The sequence below is a fragment of the Hoplias malabaricus genome, chromosome 7 (genome assembly GCF_029633855.1).
Source record: "Hoplias malabaricus isolate fHopMal1 chromosome 7, fHopMal1.hap1, whole genome shotgun sequence".
Taxonomy (NCBI): domain Eukaryota; kingdom Metazoa; phylum Chordata; class Actinopteri; order Characiformes; family Erythrinidae; genus Hoplias; species Hoplias malabaricus.
This window is the reverse complement of record NC_089806.1, coordinates 46,825,408-46,838,641: the sequence shown is the minus strand read 5'-3', so window position 1 is coordinate 46,838,641 and position 13,234 is coordinate 46,825,408. Positions and strand designations below refer to the sequence as shown.

General features: G+C 43.4%; 2 protein-coding genes across 4 annotated transcripts in view; both read right to left on the bottom strand.

Annotated features, from left to right (window-relative positions):
• Positions 1-1,546: 1,546 nt before the first annotated feature.
• mfsd4b (major facilitator superfamily domain containing 4B) lies at positions 1,547-6,693 on the bottom strand. 3 transcript variants are annotated; one of them, XM_066677977.1, is made up of 6 exons: positions 6,638-6,693; positions 5,514-5,659; positions 4,610-4,778; positions 4,258-4,374; positions 3,005-3,916; positions 1,547-2,832 (listed from the first exon to the last, which is right to left on the bottom strand). In XM_066677977.1, the coding sequence occupies exons 2-6, from the start codon at positions 5,646-5,648 to the stop codon at positions 2,540-2,542; spliced, it is 1,626 nt and encodes a 541-aa protein (XP_066534074.1). In that variant the 5' UTR covers positions 5,649-5,659; positions 6,638-6,693; the 3' UTR covers positions 1,547-2,539. The 3 variants fall into 3 exon arrangements, with proteins under 3 accessions (XP_066534074.1, XP_066534073.1, XP_066534075.1); XM_066677976.1 differs by having other exon boundaries at positions 6,648-6,685; XM_066677978.1 differs by lacking the exon at positions 6,638-6,693 and having other exon boundaries at positions 5,514-6,536.
• A 285-nt stretch (positions 6,694-6,978) lies between these two features.
• Positions 6,979-13,234, bottom strand: part of slc16a10 (solute carrier family 16 member 10) — a 28,334-nt gene continuing 22,078 nt past the window's right edge. Inside the window, exons 5-6 of the mRNA XM_066677520.1 lie at positions 11,006-11,234; positions 6,979-10,727 (exon numbers count right to left, since the gene is read on the bottom strand). Coding sequence (XP_066533617.1) covers positions 10,513-10,727; positions 11,006-11,234 — 444 coding nt within the window. The 3' untranslated portion in view covers positions 6,979-10,512. The remainder of the gene's footprint in view (positions 10,728-11,005; positions 11,235-13,234) is intronic.

Below are 13,234 nucleotides of genomic sequence, written 5' to 3'. Positions count from 1 at the left end.
ATAACTGCACTGTTTAAGGTGGAGGCGCTTTAATATAAAAACTGCACTGTTTAAGGTGGAGGAGCTTTAATATAAAAACTGCACTGTTTAAGGTGGAGGCGCTTTAATATAAAAACTGCACTGTTTAAGGTGGAGGAGCTTTAATATAAAAACTGCACTGTTTAAGGTGGAGGCTCTTTAATATAATAACTGCACTGTTTAAGGTGGAGGAGCTTTAATATAATAACTGCACTGTTTAAGGTGGAGGCAATTTAATATAATAACTGCACTGTTTAAGGTGGAGGCGCTTTAATATAAAAACTGCACTGTTTAAGGTGGAGGAGCTTTAATATAAACACTGCACTGTTTAAGGTGGAGGCAATTTAATATAATAACTGCACTATTTAAGGTGGAGGCACTTTAATATAATAACTGCACTGTTTAAGGTGGAGTAGCTTTAATATAATAACTGCACTGCTTAAGGTGGAGGCAATTTAATATAATAACTGCACTGTTTAAGGTGGAGGCGCTTTAATATAATAACTGCACTATTTAAGGTGGAGGCAATTTAATATAATAACTGCAGTATTTAAGGTGGAGGCAATTTAATATAAAAACTGCACTGTTTAAGGTGGAGGCGCTTTAATATAAAAACTGCACTGTTTAAGGTGGAGGAGCTTTAATATAAACACTGCACTGTTTAAGGTGGAGGCGCTTTAATATAATAACTGCACTGTTTAAGGTGAAGGAGCTTTAGTATAATAACTGCACTATTTAAGGTGGAGAAGCTTTAATATAATAACTGCACTATTTGAGGTGGAGGAGCTTTAATATAATAACTGCACTATTTAAGGTGGAGAAGCTTTAATATAATAACTGCACTGTTTAAGGTGGAGGAGCTTTAATATAATAACTGCACTGTTTAAGGTGGAGGCGCTTTAATATAAAAACTGCACTGTTTAAGGTGGAGGAGCTTTAATATAAACACTGCACTGTTTAAGGTGGAGGCACTTTAACATAATAACTGCACTGTTTAAGGTGGAGGCGCTTTAATATAATAACTGCACTGTTTAAGGTGAAGGAGCTTTAATATAATAACTGCACTATTTAAGGTGGAGAAGCTTTAATATAATAACTGCACTATTTGAGGTGGAGGAGCTTTAATATAATAACTGCACTATTTAAGGTGGAGAGGCTTTAATATAATAACTGCACTGTTTATCTTTTATCTTCTTGATAAACATATAGCACCAGTGCAATACATTTCCATTTTAATTCAATGCTTTATTTAAAAAAGAAAAATCTGACAGTAAATAATTTAAACACATCCCAGGGTTCTTCATTTGGCCGATTTTAAAATAAAAGTTCTCAAGAGTTTCAGATAAAAGTGCAAAAGGCTGAAGTTCCACAGACGAGCAATCAGAAGAAGAGTTGGGAAAACGAGAGAGAAATAATAAAGTAAACACAGGTCACCATCCCCTTCACCACACCGCGGACCCTCTACACCCCCACAATCCCCTTCACCACACCGCGGACCCTCTACACCCCCACAGTCCCCTTCACCACACCGCGGACCCTCTAAACCCCCACAGTCCCCTTCACCACACTGTGGACCTTTTAAACCCCCACAGTCCCCATTGAAGCAGGGGTTTATTTCTCGTCAGAGACGTGCCGCTTGGTTTTAGATCTTTAATCATTTAATGATTGAAGTCATAATTATTTTTGAATAAAATCTTTGTAGAAAAATTAACTCGTCAACAAAGTGCTTAGAGACTCCCCCGCCCCACCAGGGGCAGTGGCGCTGGACTGAGGAGCATGATTTTGGAGCTCAGTCCCGATTCTGCCCTTTTCCTGTTGTTGTTGTTGGTGTAAACAATGTAAACAAACACCGATCTTCAGAAAAACAAACTGCTGTTAGCTGCCGTTCAAAAGTTTGGACTCAAATGATCGGAGAATCCAGCGCGGACGACTCAGTGTTTACTCCGTGATTCCTGTTGCGTTATACTTTTAACTACATTTTTAAATCTGACCTTCCTCGAGATTTGTCTCCACTTTGGAAACCTGATTAGTTCTGGATCGTCACTGTGGAAACTTCTGGAGTTTCTCAGAGTCCACACTTCTGAAGCACACAGTAAATCACAGCTGTGTCTGTGCAGCGTCTGAAGTGGTCAGCTGTTTTTTTTGACAGCAGTTTGTGTGGTTTCTGTGAGTGACCAGGGTTATAACAGAGCAGGATTCTCAGTTAGCCGGATAACTTAAACCCAAAGTTGAGGACTGTCCCATAGAAATCACCCCCAGCTCTGTTTCTATTGGACAGGCTTAAATTTGGGCTACAGTTAACTGACTAAACGGAGCAGTCCTCAGGTCCAGACCGTTGTTTATTTACAAACAGTTGTTTGTCTGTTTTCATGCAGTAAACAAAACTGGAGTTACATCAGGTGCAGTACCACTGGAGCCTGGCAGGGGGCAGCGCTGTGTGATTAGTGGGTCTTGTACAAAATGTAGTGCTTTAGTATCAGCTCCACCCCCCTGTCCCTCCAGCAGGGGGCAGGTGCGTGTCTCAGTCGTTTTTCTCCCGGTCGAGCGGGCCTTTGCGTCGCGGTGAATCACCCGCTGCAACATTCCTGGACCCCACTGCATTGTGGGTAGGAGGCGCCGCGGGCTGAGATGTGCTGAGTTTACTCGGCGAGGGAGTGTCGTCCATCTCGATGACCTCGAAGTCTGCGTCGTTCCACTGCTCCGCGTCCTCCTCAGGCTCCGCCTCCTCATCTCCTCCACCGTCCAGCAGCGCCTGGCGATCACTTTCATCACCACCGCGTTGCAGCCCCCTCGGCTTCCGGATCACAGCGCCACCTGCAGGAGAAGAAGCCCGGGCACATGGAGCATGTCAAGAGGAAAAACATCAAAGATCTTTGGAACAGATATATACTCCATAATCCCAAATCACTGCTCTCTACTCCTTAACCCCCTACTTCCCCCACTGACTATCCTCAGACGTCTGGATTGTGCTGATGGAGAGACTAACCTGATCTGGCGAGTATGTACATGACGGGGAAGAGGACGGAGGTGATGATGGCGGTGATGAGGGCGAGGTACATGAGCAGCGGCCGGTCAAGAAGTTGACCGAGGAGGAAGCCGAGCGCGGTGGGGAGGGTCATCTCTCCCAGCGCCGCCCCCACCACAAACACAGCCGCCGCCCGCCCGTTCACCACCGTGTACTGCTCCACCCACGCCACGCCGCTGGGGAACGTGGTGGCCATGGACGCACCGTATAGTGCCGTGCAGCTCCACAGCACCACCTGATGTTGACTGAAGAGAACGAGCAGCAGCGCCGCCGCCGTGCATCCCAGTAAACTCAGCACGATCATGGTCCCGGGGTAAATGCAGGCCGCGAAGCAGATGGCCAACCCCCGGAAGGCGGCGAAGGAGCCCCAGAACAGAGAGTTGAGCCCCGCGGCCTCGGCCTGTGGCAGCTTGGCGTAATCTTTACCGAAGTTAAAGATGAAGGAGCCGTACGCCACCTCGGCGCCCACGTACCAGAAGAAGAAGAAGGACAGCAGCCCTATCAGCGCTACGTGGTGCTTCGCCGTCTGTTGTTTCCCTGGCGACAAGGACGACGCCTGGTTACCAGAGGAGCCGGAGTTTTGAGAATAAAGCACAAAGAACAACAGCGACACCAACAGGACAAACGCTCCGATCACAACGTAGGCCCACATGGATGCCGGCATCGTCTCGTTCCCTTTACTGTGGAAAAACGTCAGGAAGGAGGCCACCTCGGCGCTACTGCCGACACTAGCGTTAGCACTACCATTAACCGTGAACAGCAGCTTGGCGATGATGGGTGAGACGAAGGCTCCGGCGGCAAAGGAGAAGTGCAGTGCCTGCAGGTGAGGCCCGACCTCGTCACCCCAGGTGTTCAGTATCAGCACGTTCCCACCTGGAGACAGATACAAACACCGGCAGTCTTTAATAAAGTGATATTATCAACTTTAACAGACGTCAGGATCACGCCGAGGACACAGTCAAATTTATTGTTTAATTGGCTCTTGTAAAAGTACATTAAACACAATATTCCCCACGTAACAGACGTTCAGCTGTTGTCACAAACGTAAATGAAGAATGTAGTGGTGGAGTGTGTCGTCACTGGTTTTATAATAACCTCGTGTCAGGGCTGGGGTTGTGAAGTGAATAAATAAAACTTTATCGAATGAAGAAAGTTTACACTGGTTGCTGTTTTTTTTAAACATGGACACGCCCCTCAGCGACACCTGAGCTCACCTGTGTCGAGGATGCCCATGGACACGCCCACACTGGACACGAGGACCGTCAGGAGCAGAGCTTTCTTACAGAAAGGGGTCAGAATCATCCCCAACGACGTCACCATCATCGCAAAACCTACACACACACACACACACACACAGAAATGACTCCCACAAGCACATGACTTCACGTGTGTTTATGTGAAGGCCGAAATCCATCAAATCCTCAGCAATGTTCCAGACTCTAACGTCTCCCCAGGAGAGTAGAGAGTGATCCTTCAGAGGGAGGGACACACTCCTGACTGACCCCCTCACTTCAGGAGGAACCCTGGACAGGTGGTGTGTGTGTGTGTGTGTGTGTGTGTACTTACCCAGCAGCAGGTGAGGGTTGAGGATGTCGAAGAGGATGCCCCCCACCAGGGACCCCCCGATATACCCCGACGCTCGGCCGACGAAAACATACGAAATGTTGCTGAGGTCTTTGTTCACGTTTTTGGCCAAGTCTTCTAACGTCGGCCCCAAGACGGAGATGCACATCCCCTACACACACACACACACACACAGAGTAAAATTCGTCACTTCGTGTCGTACGCTCTCTGAACCTGAGTGAGTAAATGAGAGAGTGTGAAAATTAGGAGTGAATGGAGTGAGTGGGTGAGTGAGGGAGTGAATGAGGAAGTGAGAAAATAAGAAGTAAGTGAGTGAATGAGGGAGTGAATAAGAGTGAGTGAGTAAATGAAGAGTGAGTGAGTGAATGAGTGAGTGAGTAAATGAAGAGTGAGCGAGTGATGTGATGTAAGATGTAGCTGAGCAGATTTTACAGCTTTCAACTTTAATCAAAAGGAGTTGAGCTCAGAAGGTTTTCACTTCACTTCAAAACTACACTCAGCAACAAGAACAGTTCCAGTAGTGTTTCTGATAAAGTGGCCAGAGAATACACACACAGTGGTGTTTCCAATACAGCTGCAGCTCCACTAACTTTAAGGATTCCCCCATGATTCTCTGGGTGATATAAACACAGACGGAGCAGGTTCTGGTTCCAGACTCAGGACAGTGGAGGTGAAGGGAACCAGACGTCCTCCTCAAAAAGCCCCTCACAGAAAGTGAGGACAGTGGACGGTGGGGGACAGTGGACAGTGGAGGTGAATGGAACCAGACGTCCTCCTCAAAAAGCCCTTCACAGAAACAGTACTTTTGTGGATGTAAGATGCAGTGTTTGTATCATAGGAAGCCCCTAGCAAAACCTTGGACACGGCTGTGTGTTGTGGTCGTTACCAGGCCGAGGAAGGACCCGCAGAGCGTGATGGTAACCAGGCGTCGGCCCCAAGCTCCGCCCCCATGCTTGCAAGGCTCCTTCCCCTCAGCTCTCGCAAAACGGACGCGCTTCTTCTTCCCGACACCGGGGGCCATGTCGTACCAGGCTACACACACACACACAAAGCATCACATCAGAACAGAGCACACACCTCCTCCGCTAGCCGGATAACTTAATCCCAGATTTGTGCGCTCTCAGATAAAAAGGATCTTAGCTTATGTTTCCTCCTGAAAGGTCAGGCTTAAGTTATCCAACTAAACTGACAAACTACTTTGGAAAGCACCTCTCAGGATTTCTCAGTTAGCTGGATAACTCAAGCCCAAAGTCTATGCAACAGAAAAAGGGCTGAGAGACATTTCTACTGGTCAGTCCTAATCTTGTGATTGTTATCAGGCTAAACACAGTAAAAGATGTTCCAGGATTTCTCAGTTAGCTGGATAAATTAAACCCCAAGAGGAGGATTGTCAAACGCGAGTGTCCCTCATCGATTTCTCCCACTGGTCAATCTTGTACCTGAGGCTCAACCTGAGGGGGCTTCTGATCGGACCATCCTGAACTCTGGGCTTAAGTTATCCGGATAAACTGAGAAATCCTGCTCTGTGGTGTCCCCCCGCCCCCTCCTCAACTTAAGCCCGGAGTTGAGGAGGGTCCGATCAGAAGCTATTTTTCCTATTGGATAAAGCTTGACTTTGGGTTAAAGTTATCCGGCTATACTCGCAGGACTGCGATTAAACTCGCACTTCAGTAAAGATTAGGACAACACCGCATCATCAAAGCAAGACAACAAACAAAATCGATCCGCTCTTTAATTAAAACGACACAAAAACACTAGAGTTCAAAGCGGCGCTGATCAAAGTTCACAGAAAACACCGAGGGTAAAGATCAAAGCCGAAACTCTTTTTAATATATTTTGTGTTCCGGGAGCTCGCGCTTGTGCTGCAGGAGCGCGCGCCGAAAACGCCTTTGATCTTTGGCCCCGGAACACAATCAACAAATAACTAACAAAAACTGACCAACGGTAAACAACTATCAAAAATAAATAACTAAAATAAACATTAAAAACTGTAAACAAAGTCTCGCGCACAGCTGCTCACCGCGTCACCCTCCTTCTGCCGTCATCGGAAGTGAAGTTGAAAAACATTGAGTGCAAAATAAAAGTCCTCGAGCAGATAAAAGTCCTCCAAGTACATTAAAGGGCCCCTGTCAAAAACTGAAATCAAATATATTTATAATATATATATATATAATTAAACATACCAGAGGAACCCCACCGCTGCGATGGAGGAGTAGAGAATGTTGCTGAGAGGAATAAAGTCCTGATTAATGTCCTCAGTTTATTTAACTGTATTTAATATTTAAGAGAAAAAATTCAGAATAAAAGTATTTAATTAAAACAGAAACACATTTTATAAAAATTGCATAAGATTTCTTTATTGTGTTAAACATTTTACAAAATTAATAACAGCTGTGTTTCGAAAACTAAACCAACAGAAATGAAATGGCGATGGACAGAATCAGCAAACAAACAAAACATAGCGGTGAGGTGTTGATTGACTGTGATCCGTTCAGAAAATAAAGACACTTTTAGAAAATGAAAAGGTGAATAAAGTGTGGGCGGTGCTCTAATACAGAAGCAACAGTAAGATTCCTTTATAAAGGTGTAGTTCACTGTGTAATCACCAGGGAAATACACCCGAGTAGCGCCCCCTAGGGGCTTCCAAGCATTAACACAATTTCAAGCCTGGGATTCCTCTCACTCTTCAAAATAAAAATCAAGCTCTCTTCTATTCCGATGGTGGATTAAATAATCTTCACTTTAAGACTTTAACACAGAGGAGACAGAACAGGTTCTCAGAGCAGGGAACCTTCCTGTGGATTTTCACTTTATTTAAAGGTTCCTTAAAGAACCTTGCTTTGGGTTCCAGAGTAAAGAACGTTTACAGTTTAAAGAACCTCTTCATAATGTACAGGTTCTAGGAAGAACACTCAAATCCATAAAGAACATTATGAGAAGGCTCTTTAAACATGCATCTCATTTACAAATGGTTCCTTTAAGGAACCAAGCGTTAAATGGTTCTTAAGGAAGTGAAAACCAGTCACGGAACCAGTGACTTTTTAAAAACAAAAAAAAAATGCAGTTCTTTATGGATCTTTATTTAAAACTACATTTATGTTTCGAATTCGCAGTCAGGGAACCCAGTGTGGTTCTGCTGCAGTGTTGCTCCGGAGAACCTTTATCTTGAAGAGTGTAGGTTCCTGAGTATGACTCTGAGAGTGTGGCATTAAAGGTGCAGTCAAGTTTAGTCCAGAATCTCTGACACCTCCCGGCCACTAGGGGTCAGAGTGATGGCTGTTACACGAGAAGAAGGAGAAGGTGGAGGAAACCACAGACTGCTCCTTTAACGTCACATGCCGTGAGCTCCTGATCCTCAGTCCGGATTCCGACCCGGGAATTCTGGGTTTGAGTTTACAGAAGGAAATCCAGGAGCAGAATCTGGATTCAGAGAGTGTTTATCACATGATCGTCATTAATCAGAGAGTAATTAAAACTAATTAGTACAAAAATAATACCGCTGTGTAACTGGCAGTGGTTCAACTCAAACGAGAAAAAGACAAACAGAAAAATAAAAATAAAATCAATTTATAAATGACACATAAACAAACAGTCACTGGTAAATTCCTCACATGAATGTCATACAATATTTTTTACTCCGATTTCTCTGAGGTTTATTTTAATTCAAATAACTTTTAATGTGAATCAAATCCAAGTTTAAAGCTGGGAGCAGAAAACAACAGTTTAAAAAGGACATTGAAATAAAAACAGAATATCGCTGAAGACAGACGTGAGAAATGAAGACTTTAAACGGAAACTGAAGTGTAAATCTATGTTCACGTTAAATGTTATAAACTGAAGTGTAAATCTATGTTAATGTTAAATGTTGGAAACTGAAAAGTCTAAAGTGAAGCACTAGTTTTCACGGCGGATGTTTAGCATTCATTGATGATTGCACTGGTTTTATTTTATTCCACGCTCGTCCTCTCCCTTTGGTTTCTATTAAAATCAAAAATAAACCCTCTCTGTGATTGTCAAGGCACTAACACTGAACACATTCAACTCCTCTGTGAACAAACACTACACTGATCCCATTCTCATAAAAGTGCTACAATTATTTGTAAAATCATCACAAACCAGGAATGGAGAGGTGAACTGTGACTAATCCCTTCTGCTCTTCAGAGAAGCGCCGACTGAGGTAGATTTCACCACGAAGCTCTGTTTAATCACAAATCTCATCTTAAACCTGCAGTTTTTTGTAAATCAGTCTAAAGTCACGGAGGAAACAGAAAACCAAGAAAAGGTCAGTTTTTAAATCAATGTAAACTGAGTTTGTGCTCGATTTGTTTCAGAGAAATGTCTGTGTCACGTTTCATTTTTCAGTTGTAGTCTCTGTGTTTTGGGCTTTTGGCTAAAGATAAACTCTTTATTACTGTTTTAAACTCAAACACTGACTGTGATATGAATTAATGCCTCGTTCTTAAAACTTGAACTGAATTGAGAGGGAGCAACACTGTCTCGTCTCGTCTCGTCTCGTGCTGAGTTAACGTCCCAGAGGGAAAATCTTATTTCTCATAGCTTGCTCTTCAATGACTCGTCTCCTTTGTCTTTCCATCTGATCTCACTACTGTGTGGGAGAAAATACTGAGACATTAAGGAGATTTCCTTCTTGACTGTTCTTTCCTTTGGGGTGAGACTCAAACTTGAGTGATTTCACAAAGAGTGACAAGGGGACACACTGAAATATTCAGGAGAGGTTTGAAGATAAAGAATAAATGAGAAAAACACTGAAGCAGTTTGAGAAAGACGCAGAGGTTCGAATTAAGGTGCTCTCCGTCTTCGTCTCTTTCGTGTTCCTGTTTTGTTCCTGAGGACTGCCTCCAAGATCCAATATTCTCCGAGAACACCGTCATCACAAAAGCACCCGGAAACGTCCTGATATTATTTTGAGGGAGTATCACCCACCTCTAAGGCGCAGGTTTGTTTCACACGAGACAAAAACCTGCGAGTGCTCCATGAGCTTTGAGGCAGAGACAGAGAGACGAGGACAGAGATGAGATGTAGGACACTGAGAATTTAAGAATCACACGCAGTGACTCAGTGTTTAGCCGCAGTGTTTAAAGCTTATAAAAATACACTGTTATAAATACATTTGATGGTTCTGCTGCTGTTCGCCCAGCTGTAGCTGGCTGTTGTGGCCCGATACTGGCACTGATCCGTGGCCGTGTTTAGGAACCTGTGACATATTTTCACTGAGAAAATCAACACAAACCAATCATGAGCAGATTCTGCAGCTTCAGCAAACAGTAAACCTTCATTATTTTGCAAATAATTTAAAATTTTAAAACTAAAATTTAAAACACTGAAATAAAATAAAGCTGTGCCCCTGAAGTCTGACGGACAGCGCTCTGAAAGAGAATGAAGAGGAGAAATAAAAGCGAGGGAGAGAGAGAGAGAGAAACAAGCCTGTGACGTCTTTAAAGCACCGCGGTCAGAGCAGGTTTCTCTCGGCCTCTCGGGGTTAACTCTATGTTTACGTTTGCAGCAGATGTTTATTTTATTCGAGTCTTGTTTGATTGTTGTGTCTGGGTCATTTGCATATTTACTCTTCAGCTGTAAACGCTGCTCGGGGTCAGAGGTCACTTCAGTGGTCACTAAACTCTTAAACTCATAAAAACAAAAACTAATTCAGTCAAAGTCTAAACAGAAAAATCCACACAGGCTCCAGGTTGACTAGCCTCAGCCTGTCTGTGTTTATATCACAGACTGGGGACTTTGGTATTTCATTGAGTGCATACATTAGCTATTGTTTATATAACAAACTGGGGACTCACACGTGTGCGAGTGTGGGTTTACATTACATACTCGGGACTTTGGTTCAACTTCTTGTAGGTGTGTGTGTGTGTTTATATAACAGACTCTGGACTCTGGTTCTTCTCCGTAGCTGTGTGGTTGTTCTCCAGCATGCTCTGAGCTGCGTGCTGCTCCTTCTTCTTCTGTCGACTCTTCTGTCTCTTCTCTACCCAGGGGATCAGGCACAGAACAGCGCCCCCTATAATTGGGGGGATTCCTGCCAGGTAAAACGCTACATCATAGCTGTCCAGGCGGTCCCTGAGAAAACCTGAAATACACACACACACACACCTTATGAAAGCTGTTGTTCATGAACAGGGACAGTTTCTCTGTGTGACTTGGACAGTGATGTGTGTCTGAGCTGATCTGCTGCAACAGAGGGCGCTATCACACCACAATCTCCCCCTGACAGTCCCTCACCTGCATCTCATGGAGAGGACCCCTCTGTCTTTACTAGAACACTGCCTGTGTGTAGATTCTGAAGCTGTAATCGTGAGGTGAAAGTACCACCCAGTGTCACCGTGAGTGTCTGAGTCCGAGTCTTACCTGCGATGGGAGGACCGACGGTCATGGGGATGGACATCATTCCGAGCAGGAAGCCGATGGCCTGGGACACGTCCTGAGACCCGACGAGCTCAAAGGCGATCGGAGCCATGATACAAATAAAACACCCATCAAACAAACCCATCAACAGACACACAGCTATCAGACCCCCGAACACAGTACACACAGGTATCATCATCGACATCACCCCGATCACCAAGAACGAGCACACCTGAGAGAGAGAGAGAGAGGGAGAGGGAGAGAGGGAGAGACAGAGAGAGACAGAGAGAGAGAGAGGGAGAGACATAGAGAGAGAGATAGAGTGAGGGAGAGAGTGAGAGAGTGAAAGATTGAGAGAGAAATAGAGAGAGAGTGAGAGAGAGACAGACAGAGAGAGAGGGAGAGAGAGTGAGAGAGAGAGATTAAGGAAGTGTCTGATTTAGATTCACTTCTCTTTTACAGAGAAGTTTAAACAGTGATGTGACGTCTTCAGCAGAAAAAACCCACAGAGTGGAAAATCAACAGCACAGAGATAAACCTGCTCACTCAGCTCAACACGCTCAGAGGAGAACACTCAGCACTGAGTTACAGCAGGGATCCATCACTTACTCAGCTGACTCTAAGCCCTGTAACGGTCACTGGACCCTGTTTAAAGGGTGAATTATGTGAGGAAGCATATCTTTAAATACGTTAATGAATTAATTCTTTTATTTTTTTCCAGTTAAAGCCTCTGTGTCCGACTCTAAATCTATCCCTGGAACATTTACTCTGCAAATTAAGAGATAATGGGTCTGTTCCAAGACGTGAGCTGTCCATAGAGTGCCTGTTACGTCACGGTGAGCGGCTCCCGACACGTGGGCTGTCCCAACCTTAAATACACTGCCTACTGAGATACCTTAATCTGGCTGAATATTAAGGCGTAATCAAACCGCTCCTCAGCCAGCTCCCATCTTTTTCACTCTTCTCCCAGTGCAAAGATAATTAAAATGGGGATAAATTGGGAAGACTAGACTACATAGCGCTGAAACGCTGTGGTGATGCTCGCCACAGAGGGAAGTAAACACCGGGGGCGGGAACACGCAGTGACTTCATCGCTCTCTAACTAGAGTCCCAGTAATCTGCCTACTTAGGGAGCTCAGAGGGGGTTTGGGACAGACCCAGTTTGTTTCCAATATCTCACACATGACATTTACATTTACATTTATGCATTTGGCAGACGCTTTTATCCAGAGCGACTTACAAAAGAGGACCTAACATTCAAACTACAGCACAATTTATACAAATTACCTTACATTGAGTGCAATATGCAGGAAGTAATAAGTGCATTAAAGAAAGACTTTCAGTGCAAGAGATACTCTAAGAAGAGCTGTGTCTTCAAGGATTTCTTGAATGTGGAGAGGGATAGTGTTGCTCTGATATGAGGCATTCACCTCCCTCACAGACACACACAAGAACAATTTTAACTTTACTGCTGTTTGAGGTGGTATTTATTTAAGGTGGTGTATGTTTAAGGTGGTGTATGTTTAATGTGGTGTATGTTTAAGGTGGTGTATATTTAAGGTTGGTGTATGTTTAAGGTGGTGTATATTTAAGGTGGTGTATGTTTAAGGTTGGTGTATGTTTAAGGTTGGTGTATGTTTAATGTGGTGTATGTTTAATGTGGTGTATGTTTAAGGTGGTATATATTTAATGTGATATACGTTTAAGGTGATATATATTTAAGGTGGTATATGTTTAAGGTGGTATTTATTTAAGGTGGTGTATGTTTAAGGTGGTATTTATTTAATGTGATATATATTTAATGTGGTGTATGTTTAAGGTGGTATTTATTTAAGGTGGTGTATGTTTAAGGTGGTATTTATTTAATGTGATATAGGTTTAAGGTGATATATATTTAAGGTGGTGTATGTTTAAGGTGGTATTTATTTAAGGTGGTGTATGTTTAAGGTGGTATTTATTTAATGTGATATAGGTTTAAGGTGATATATATTTAATGTGATATATATTTAATGTGGTGTATGTTTAAGGTGGTATTTATTTAAGGTGGTGTATGTTTAAGGTGGTATTTATTTAATGTGATATAGGTTTAAGGTGATATATATTTAATGTGATATATATTTAATGTGGTGTATGTTTAAGGTGGTATTTATTTAAGGTGGTGTATGTTTAAGGTGGTATTTATTTAATGTGATATAGGTTTAAGGTGATATATATTTAAGGTGGTGTATGTTT

What these genes read in the sequence shown, in the direction of transcription:
- mfsd4b (XM_066677977.1), bottom strand. Translation starts at nt 5,648, where the DNA reads ATGGCCCCCGGTGTCGGGAAGAAGAAGCGCGTCCGTTTTGCGAGAGCT. An exon ending in GCGGGTCCTTCCTCGGCCTG is followed by an intron (nt 4,779 to 5,513) that starts GTAACGACCACA and finishes GTGTGTGTGTAG; the next exon opens with GGGATGTGCATCTCCGTCTT. An exon ending in CAACCCTCACCTGCTGCTGG is followed by an intron (nt 4,375 to 4,609) that starts GTAAGTACACAC and finishes GTGTGTGTGTAG; the next exon opens with GTTTTGCGATGATGGTGACG.